The sequence below is a fragment of the Protopterus annectens genome, chromosome 1.part1 (assembly GCF_019279795.1).
Source record: "Protopterus annectens isolate FY-2018-M chromosome 1.part1, PAN1.0, whole genome shotgun sequence".
NCBI lineage: Eukaryota > Metazoa > Chordata > Ceratodontiformes > Protopteridae > Protopterus > Protopterus annectens.
Genome location: NC_056726.1, coordinates 1,248,145,643 through 1,248,156,805, shown reverse-complemented (window position 1 = coordinate 1,248,156,805; position 11,163 = coordinate 1,248,145,643). Strand labels below are relative to the sequence as shown.

Genomic DNA, 11,163 nt, shown 5'->3' with positions numbered 1-11,163 from the left:
TACCCAACCTCCACCCGCTGCAATGGGTCTCATAGGTGGATCAATTGGATTTTTGTGCACTTTAGGTAGCCCCTGAATTATAGGAATAAGTGGATTCATAACAACAAGATATTCATAGGTTTCTTTAGTAATCAAACCTCCATTAAACACATCTTTTAAAGATCTATACACTGACGCAATGATGTTAACAACATCCTCATCCATAATTTTCTTATAAAACTTGGTGTCATTAAGGAGGCTAGCCATAGCTCTATCATAATGCACTCTGTCCATGATGGTAATTAGACCCCCCTTATCAGCAGGTTTGATGACTATAAACTGATTCTGCTGTAACTCACTAAGTGCCTTCCTTTCTTTATAACTGAGATTATAGCTATTTCTGTTACTGGTATTCCAACCAATACTATCAAAATATTTAATTAGTTCATCCTCAGTTAACTTCAGGTAAGCATCCACTAAAGGATGATTTATAGGGACAAAATTACTCAGTTTTGTCAGATGGAAACCCGGAGCTTGAACTGTATTACATGTGTCTCTAACAGTAGTACCATGAAGCATTCGAAGCATAATATTCCTACAGAATAATTTAAGATCTAAAACTGTGTCAGATAAATTACTTCTACAAGAAGGAATAAAATTTAAACCTTTCAATAATACTTTTTTCTCCTCAACAGAAAGTGCACTATAGAAATATTATGTTAACTGAGGATGAACTAATTAAATATTTTGATAGTATTGGTTCGAATAACAGTAACAGAAATAGGTATAATCTCAGTTATAAAGAAAGGAAGGCACTTAGTGAGTTACAGCAGAATCAGTTTATAGTCATCAAACCTGCTGATAAGGGGGGTCTAATTACCATCATGGACAGAGTGCATTATGATAGAGCTATGGCTAGCCTCCTTAATGACACCAAGTTTTATAAGAAAATTATGAATGAGGATGTTTTTAACATCATTGCGTTAGTGTATAGATCTTTAAAAGATGTGTTTAATGGAGGTTTGATTACTAAAGAAACCTATGAATATCTTGTTGTTATGAATCCACTTATTCCTATAATTCAGGGGCTACCTAAAGTGCACAAAAATCCAATTGACCCACCTATGAGACCCACTGTAGCGGGTGGAGGTTGGGTAACTGAACCCCTTTCTGTTTACGTTGAAAAATATTTAAGGCCAGTGATTAATTCTAATCAATTTATACTCAGTGACTCTAAGCAATTTTTAATCAACCTTTATGATTATGTTAAGGGTCTCAATGATTTAGAAGGTATCCTGTTTGTAACTCTAGATGCGCAATCTTTATTTACAGTGATACCAAATGAACTTGGTATTCAATTTGTGCAAGAATATTTACAGCAACATAGTGAGTTATCTTCAGTTCAAATAGATCTAATAACACTTTTTTTTAGAATTAGTATTAGAGAATAATATCTTTATATTCAATAATGACTTTTTCTCCCAGTGAGATGGGGTTGCCATGGGAACCCCTTGTGCAAATAGCTACGCTAACATGTTTTTGGCACACTGGGAGAACACTGTTTTGTTTGATACTAAGGAGTTTAAGGCTAAAGTTTTGTTTTGTTGACATTTTGTCGATGACCTCTTCCATTTGTAGAGAGGTAATGCAGAAGAGTTATTTGCTTTCCATCACACTATGAATTCATTTATGAGCTTCTTGAAATTTACCCTGAATTGGTCTGCTACACGTATAGAATTTTTAGATATTTATATTGAAAAATTACCGAATGGCCTCATTAACACAGGTGTCTTCCGAAAAAGTTGTTATAGGAATTCCCTGCTTTTCAGGACTAGTATGCATCCAGGATATATATTTAAGAACCTTATTAGAAGCCAAGGTGTGAGGACCTCAAGGTTAAATCCTTTAGATGATTGCTTTCAAAATGAACTTGGAGAATTGAGAAATAAGCTATTGGCTAGAGGGTACAATAAGGAAGAAGTTGCTGAGTCCTTAAGTGACATTAATATATTGAGACAGGGTATAGCAGCACCATATTTTTGGCCCTCTGAACTCTTCAGTTAATTCATGTAAATATACTGAAAACACCTTTCTTAAGGTACCTTTATTTTATACTTCAGACAACAAAGAATTAAGAACAATTTTTAGCAAAAATTGGTCTATTTTTCAGGTAAATGAAGATATAAAAGGAATTGTAGGAGAACATCCAAGATTTCTATACAGGAATCGAAAAAACTTGAAAAGGTTATTATGCTATCAGAATTCCCTTATGACTTCCACCAGTCCAGGCCATACAACTCCCTGTGGTGATTGTAATTTTTGTACTTATATCGAGACACAAGATAAATTTTGTCATCCGGATACACACAGGGAATTTTTATTTCATGCTAAGGTGACATGTAGAACCTCAAATGTGGTCTATTTGGCAGAGTGTCAGGTATGCCATTGTTTTTATGATGGGAAGACAAATAGACCCTTCAAGGATAGGATTCGGGAACATCTCTATAGCATTAGGAGACAGGCTGATAATAATGCACTCGCAAAACATGTCAGTAGGCATGATGATAACCATTATTTTTTATTTAGGGCCATAGAGGTCATTACACCAAGTATTCGAAAAGGTGATATTAGGAACCATACTGAGTATAGAGAGAATAAATGGATTATAGCACTTAGGGCAGATAGGGGCAGTGGTTTAAATGAGAAGGCTTCAATCAAATCTCTGTTAAAAAAATGAAGAATAAGGAAGTGAAGTGTTTATGTGAGTGTTTATGTTTATTAACATATATATGTGTACATGCATATATATATGTATATATATATATATATATATATATATATATATATATATATATATATATATGGATATCATTATTAACGTAGATGTACAGGACATGCACACCTTTATACCCCCATATTGCTCATTATTGCCATTGTCCTCAGACTCTGCATATTTATGATGTACTGTGCCATTATGCATTTGTTTAGATCTTTATAGAAATGTTTTTTTATGGGAATAGCTATAAGAGTTTTTTATGTTTTTTTTAGTGTTACATGTTTAAGAGAGCATAGCAGTTTATTGCTAGTTAACAATCGTTGTATAGGATATGTACATCTTTACACTCTTATATTGTTTAGTATAGCTATTGTACTCAGATTTTGTATATTCATGGTGTACTATGTCACTTTGTATTTGTTTAGATATTTATAGAAATGTCTTTTATGGTAATAGCTATAAGAGCTTTCTATGTTTTTTTAGTGTTATTTCTTTAAGAGAGCATAGTACTTAACAATTGTTTGGACTTTGATTGGACCATGAGATTTTGAATTGTTTAAAAAGAACTCAGTTTTATGGTGCTGTTAAATGGTCTGATGAAGCTGATTTAGTGAAAGCGCTTACCGTGTTCACTTTTATCGAATAAAGTATATGTTTTTATTCTATCTGGGATATCTTGGTTGCTTCGTTGAATTGCGTTGGCATTCTCATTGTGATTATTACTCTATACAACAGAGCATCTATCTTGTTTGTGTCTTGCTACTCTTCATTTTAGTATTATATTTAGGTGTTTTCTGAACAGGAGTAATATCAACTAATATAATTCAGAACATTATATTACTTCTCCTTGGTGTCAGGCTAAGCACTGATATGAAATTATGATTCTAATGCCAGACTTACCTTCTCCCTTCAAAAATAGTTCTAGGGTTTCTGTAAAGTTTTCAGGCTCCTCAAGAAATTTTGATATTTTGTAAAAATAGTATAAAGACACTGCAACATCCTTTGGGTATCGAGCTGTGTATATAATCTGTGAATAAAAGAAAACAGCTACATTACTTCTCATATTGTTTTTTCTGGATTTTTGCAGTTTGTTTCCAAGTTTGCTATTCTACTTTCTTCTAACAAGCCTCAAAAACAAATGTTCTACCATAACATCGTAGTGAGAAGGCAAAGTCCCCCACTTGGGTAGGTTTCATTTGCTTCGGTTTGTTTATTTTGTTGTGGTGACCAAGTGGTTCCTTTTCCAGAGGGAAAGTGTGGTGATCTGATTGTTCATGAAAGTACATTTTTGTTAAAGTTGTTTCAGCCTTTTCAGTTTCGGGTTACTAAAAATTCAATTATGTGTAGTAGACCCATTCTGAAAGGCTGGTAACAGAAGAGAAACAAGTGGACTTACCTTCAATTTATTTTCCAGTGATTTTGGGGATTTAGTTAAGAAATACACAGAATAAACTATATTTAGCTATGTGTGCTAGTTTTTGGAGAGGGAAATATTTTAAAGAGGTAGACATTGACTAACACAGAATAACTATATGCAGCTAAATTAGATGATTTATGGAGGAAAGCACACTCTAAGTTATTAATAAGAGGTAAAGAAGATTGGATTTATAGAGCAGTTGTGGTTTGCTCTGTTCTGTGTAAACAATGGCAGCTTTCTGGCTAAGATGGCATCTGTAAATTTATGATCAGTGTAGAGCAATTACGGGCTACTTGGAGGAGTAGACAATACCCCAAGTGCACAAAGCAGTTCATTGCACAGCTACGGACATTTGGGGGGTACTTGTAAGTTCCACTGGTAACAGTGACTAAACAAGGTGTGGAAGAAGGAGATATGAGTACAGATGTAGCTAAAGACTGTTGTGTCTGTACAGTATGTGTTGCTGCAGTGTGGTGCTAAGAGTGGCAGCAAGCTAAACTGTACTGACAATAGAAAACAGTGTGAACGAGCTGAATAAAGCACACCAGCCAATAGCAGTGCACTAGAATTTCTCCTCAATAGTAAGCAACAGCTTAGCACTAATGTAGTGTTCCCTTCTGCCAGCAGAGAAATAAACAAACAAACAAAACAGTTATTCACTGAACTCAGACTATGCTGTATAAGTAAATTCAGTATTAAACAAAGTCAAGCAAATATCTCTTTGCCAGGAGACCTTGGCTTTAGTAGCAGTATCAGATCTGGTTTCATCTGGTCATAAGTTGAATTCTTGTTTAATAAAATAGAAAACAACAAGGGAAAAAACTTATTTATAACAATGGAAAACAACAAGTGAAATCACAGTAAAGCACACCAACCAACATAGACTAGAATTTCACCTCAATAGCGAACACAAGCCTAAAACTAGTCCGGTTTTCTCTTCTGCCATAAAAAATAATTCACATTCAAAGCAAATTCATTAAAATAAGCTAGGAACAGTACATGCTCTATTAATATTTTTAATACTTAGCAAAATCAAGCAGAAGTCAGTCACTTAGTCAGGTGGTCTTAGCTTCAGTAGCAGAGTCAGATTTGGTATGAGCTGCTCACAGTCTGCAGCCTTATTGATAACAATGGAAATTGGTAAGAGAAAGCTCAAAACAGCATAACGGCCAGTAGCAGTACACTTCAATTACATGTCAATAGCAAACACGAGCCTAGAACTAGTGTGGCTTTCTCTTCTGTTACCAAAAAATAGCAATTCAAATTCAAAGCAAAGTTACTAAAATCAGCTGGAAACAATATGGGTTGTATTAATATAACAAGTTTTAAGAAAAATCAAGAAAATTGCTACTTAGTCAAGTGATTTTGACTTCACTAGTTAGTCAGATCCAATCTGCTCAGGTAACAATCTGGAGCCTTATTTGTAACAATGGAAAACAGTAAAAAAAAGCTTATTAGAGAACATCAACCAATAGCAACAATTCTGCCTTAACAAGCACAAGCTTAGAACTAGTTTAGGCTTCTCTTCTGCTTTCAGAAAGAAAAAGAGTGTAATTAAAATTCAAAGTAAGGTCACTAAAATCAACAGTGCAAGGCTGTATTAGTGCACACAAAATTAAGCAAAATGACTTCTACTCTAATTGTCTTAGTTTCAGTGGCAGAGGCAGATCCAGTTTAAGCTAATTAGAATCTGAAGACACCACCTCCAATTTTTTTTGTCTTGTGTATTTTAATTTTTTTTAAATAATGAAGTTATACCCCTTCAGCAAAACGATCAGTCACTTTACCTTGGCATTCCCTATGACCCCTTTTGGGTTTCATTACCTCATTAGCCAGTCAACAGGGATCTATGCACATTACACCCATCCCAATCACTCACTTCCATTACAACACTGTCCAATCAGTAAAGAGCTACACATGTAGTACACCCATCCCAGTTGCACACTTCCATTACAATTTATTTTATTTATTTTTATTTATTTTACATTTGTTGAGCGTGATAGTCCGACTGGATACATGTCCATTTTCAGTGGAGGCTCGGGGGAGAAAAGCTCCAAGGTAGAACATACAGTAAAAATCACAAAATGATTACAAGTTACACACAGTTTACAGCCTCCAGTTGAGCAAGCAGGTAATATAATCATACATTTTTAAAACAGTGTTGACAAATTGACTAGGCAGTGTAACATGATTACAGAATATAGAGGAGGATCTAGTCGGGTTTTGAACAAGGACATAGCCAGTGAGCTTTAAAGTATAGCTTGAGGCTTTTTTTTCAACTGTGTAAGAGAGGGTGCAAGAGTAAGATCAGCAAGAAGAGAATTCCAAGTTTTGCCAACAGAGTTAGCAAACAGAGTGTCCCCAGTAGAGTTGTTGATTTTTGATGTTTGAACCAGTAGTTTATTAGAAGAGCGACATGACCTCAGGTTGCTATAAGGGATGATGATATTTTAAGTGCAGGCGTATTATCAGGGTGGTTGAGAACTTTATGGGCAATTATAAGCTGGTCGTACTGAAGTAGACTAGGCCATTCTAGTCACCCCAGAAGATTTAGGTTGACAGTGCTGGTGCCTATAGGAAATGCCTGTTGCAAATCTAGCAATGTGGTTATAACAGCTGGAGAGTTTGCTAATAGCGGATTTGTTCAAATTAGTGAGTAGAGGGGAGGCATAGAGAAGAGTGGAGAGTAGATGGGAACGAGCAATAACCATCCTAGCAAATGGAGTAAGGAAAGGTTTTTTCTTATAGAGGGAGCCAAGTTTTTGTTAATGGTTGGGAGGATGGCCTAATGGTTAAGGTGTTTGCCTTACAAGCACAAGGTCCAGGGTTTGAGTCTCACAAGGGATAATTTGCTAGGCTTAAAATGGCTCAGAAGGGCAGTTAGCTTAGTACTAATCTATGAACCTATGAATCTATGGTTTTAATAGTTTGATTGACATGGATATCAAATCTGAGAGTGTTGCCTATTGTGATGCCTAAGAGTTTGGTTTGTGCCTCTGGGGAGATAATGGTACAATTATTACATTTTATGGTAAAGAGTAGTGAGGAAGACTTACAAGTGGGGAGAAAAGAAGCAACTTTGTTTTTTTTAGGGTTTAATATCAGCTGACAGAGAGCCAGTTTTCAACTATATTGAAATTTTTCTGGGTTAATGTCATTAGATCTGTCAGGGAGGTGGCTGAACAAATCAAGGTGGAGTCATCCGCATATTGGATACAGGTAGCATTTGGGATGACAGTGGGAAGGTCATTAATAAAGAGAGAGAAAAGATGAGGTCCTAGTATGGAGCCCTGGGGGACACCTAGGGTGATGGGTAGATGGGTTGATAGTTTGTCGTGCCATAGGACGGCTTGTTGTCTACCACACAGTTAAGATTGAAACCACTGAAGTACATGGCTATTTAGTGAGAATGCCTTAAGGGTGTGCATGAGTATTTGGTGGTTGACAATATCGAAGGCCTTGCAGAGATCTAAAAAGAGGGCTGAGGAAAGCTTGCTATTATTTTGGTTATGGTTTATGGTGTTAGAGAAGGATAGGAGGACTGAGGTGGCACTGTAGTGTGGCCTAAAACCATGCTGAGAGTTAGCCAACAGCTTATCCTGACTAAGATAATGCATAAGTTGTTTATGGACACATGTCTCCATAATTTTAGCCAATAGTGACAAAATAGCTATGAGTCTAAAGTTTGACAGTTTGAAGGAGCTGCCTCCTTTATGGATTGGTATTGCATGAGATATTTTCCAAATGGAAGGGATGGTGGCTTCAGATAAGGTTCTGTTGATTATGATGGAGATGGGGTATGCTATGGCATCTGCTGCTTTTTGCAGATACTCTGGTAGGAGGAGATCAGCTGCTAGAGTAGTTGGTTTTAATTTCTTAATTAGAGATCTGATAAGTGATGTAGAAACAGGCTGAAAGAAGGAGAGTGGGTTATTAGCTAAAGGAGAGTGGGGCATTAGCTAAAGGAGAGAGGGGTATTAGCTAAAGGAGAGTGGGGTATTAGCTAAAGGAGAGAGGGGTATTAGCTAAAGGAGAGTGGGGTATTAGCTAAAGGAGAGTGGGCATTAGCTAAAGGAGAGTGGGTATTAGCTAAAGGAGAGTGGGGTATTAGCTAAAGGAGAGTGGGGTATTGGCTGTGGCAGAATTTGGGTTGGAGCAGCTGGGTGCCAGTTAGCTGGCTAGGGATTGCATAGTCTCTGTGAAGAAACTATTGAAGGTATTTGCAATATCCTCTGGGGATTTATGGTTGGAAGCTGACAGGGTAGGAGTGGAGGACTGTTCTGGGTGAAGAAGTTTGTTTATTTCCTGCCCAAAACTTTTGAGGTTTGTTGTGATGATTTTGTTGAAGATGGTAGTAGGAGTTTTTTTTGTCTTGTATAATAGATTATTTTGTGTGATTCCTTGGCTGTCGGTATCTGAGTTGATCTAGTGCGTCTTTTGTGGCACGCCATTTGTCCCATGCCTTATTTCTAGCTATGATTTTAGATTTTGTCTCTTTTGAGAACCATGGGGCAGTTTTTGTTTTGGTTCTAATGGAGCGAGCAGGAGCATGAGAATCAAGAATAGTAAGGAATATGGACTTAAGGTACGCTACCCCATCATCCGGTGAAAGGGTACGCTACCCCATCATCCGGTGAAAGATGCTTTAGGATTGAACAATTGCAAGCTTTAAGTTCATTTTGAAAATTGGTGGAGTTGAAGTTCTTATTATTTCTGATGGTTTTAAAGGTGGTCTGGTTAGGGTTGTCCACCTTGTGCTTGATAATGAATGTAAGTAAGTGGTCACTTAGGTCATCTGGGAGGGTCCCTGACTTGTACATATAGGGGTGGCTGTTGATAAGTATTCAATCTAGGATACTGTCTTTGTTATTGGGTTTGTCTATCCTGGTGGGGGAGGATATGAGCTGCGTAAAACCATGTAGGTTGACATGGATTGTAGGACATTCTGAGTAACAGGTGTTCCAATCAATGTTAAAATCTCCAAGCACCATAGTGTTTTGGGGGTAGGTACTGGATAACCAGTGGAGGATGTCCTCTAGGGTGTCTGTATTATCACCTGGGGGAATGTAAACGCAGACAATGTTTATGGATTTGTTATTGATAATCTGTAGTTTGGTAATAAGAATTTCTGCATGATTAAACTGGGGTGGTTGTAGGGAGACCATAGTAACATCTAGTGTAATTTTATAGAGTACAGCTACCCCATCACCCTTCCTAGTAGTACAATCTAATCTAAGTATGTCGTACCCTGGTGGTATTACCTCATTGTCTTTAGTTACCGGTTTTAGTCAGGTCTCCGTAAGACATAATACATCAGGGAAGTAAACTGCTAAGAGGGCATGCAGATTATGGACCTTATTGTTTATGCTTCTGATATTTAGTTGGCAGGTCTGGAAAGAATTAGGGGGCCTATTAGCCAGTGTTATGTTAACAGGAATATTAGTTTGGGAATTGGAATCAGCAGGTGGGGATGGGCCAAGGTTTGGGTGGATGTCTCCATCCACTGTCAGGCTGTAATGTAAAAAAACTATGAGTTTCATAATTTTGTTTATAAATCTTTGGTAATGTTTAGTTTTGCGGCTGATATACCTGGGTCTAATTGGTTGGTAGGTTTTAGGAATAGTGGGGTCAGATATGTGGGGAATTATGAAGTGGTCAGTATTGTTTGATACTGATGGAGTGATAGTTTGGAATTTTAGGTAGTTGAAACCTAGGCAGGGCTGATTTTCATAGGTGCTGAGGAGACATGGAATGAGTAACAGAGGTAACAGTGAAAATACTAGCAGTATTTTGAGGGATAACAGTGCCTGGCTGGGGCATTATGTTGGAACTGTATTTGGAGCAAACCACAAGGTACCTGATTTCTGTGCATGCAATGCAAGTAATTGTAAAATGTTATATTTTATTTCTCTAGTTTTATACTGGAGATTGATAGTACACACTTGGGGAGGTAAAATGATTATATTTGCCACTAGTAGCTCTTTAACTAGTGACCATATAATTATCTAAAAGCAACACTAAGAAATTCCTGAGGTCTAATGGCTTACCAGTGAGCAGAATTCAACTGCTGCTGATGAGCACTTGTGTCCTGAAGAGCGACTAGTAATTTAAAGATGGCTCCATAAACAGCAGGAATCTAATATAGACTTAGTATTGGGGGTGGGGGTAGCAAAAAGGGTATGAATCAGGTGCAATGCAAAGAAACCAGCCAAACCAGAGAGGCAAGCAGTGGAAAACTGTGATTGAAGGCCTCAGAGGGGGTGAGTAGTAATATAAACACTATCCAATCGGTAGAGAGTTACACTGTAGTATACCCATTCCAATTGCTCACTTAAACACATACTCATGCTATCTGACTCTGAGTGTCCATTTCTAAGTAATCTCAAGATCCTTACTTTTTTATTTGACCAAACTCCCTACCCCCAGACCCTGATGGTCTAGCCATCTATGAATAGCTCCTGGCAAGGGGAGCAAACCAGAAATGGCTGTCATGGATTAAGTGTAAGCTGGTTGAGCCACCACAGAAATTCCGTCTTGATGAAGGGCAAGAGGGGCATCAGGAAGGTTAAAGGGTGGTAGTACTGAGTACAAATCAACTTGAGATACCACTGAATCTTCCTCATGTACAGTCTGACATTTTGTAAAGAAGGAACTGCTTTGGTAGGCCAAAAAAGTTGTATCTAGTCTGGGAATTCCATTTTCCCATCCGAGACCTTGTCAGAGTGCAGCCACAGATGTGTTTGCCTTCATTTGGGGAGCTTTTGTCCAGGGCATTTGTGAACCAGAACATAGGCATGATCAAATCAGTTTGAAAGAGATGATGGCTCTTATCACTGCTCTAAAAACTCTAAACCAACTTTGATCTCCAGGTACCTTACAAGAGGTTACAGACAGCACCACAGTGATCTGGTATATAAACAAAAGGAGGGGTGGGGCAAGTTCTTATCCCATTTACAACTTGGCCAAGATATCCCTGGTCTTAGCCATTTAA

The 11,163-nt window shown here is 37.4% G+C and overlaps 1 protein-coding gene across 1 annotated transcript in view; it reads right to left on the bottom strand.

Annotated features, from left to right (window-relative positions):
• The window catches only part of LOC122809670 (sulfotransferase 2B1-like), a 387,708-nt gene that overhangs the window by 196,587 nt on the left and 179,958 nt on the right, over nucleotides 1-11,163 (bottom strand). The window contains exon 4 of the mRNA XM_044081338.1: nucleotides 3,656-3,782. Coding sequence (XP_043937273.1) covers nucleotides 3,656-3,782 — 127 coding nt within the window. The remainder of the gene's footprint in view (nucleotides 1-3,655; nucleotides 3,783-11,163) is intronic.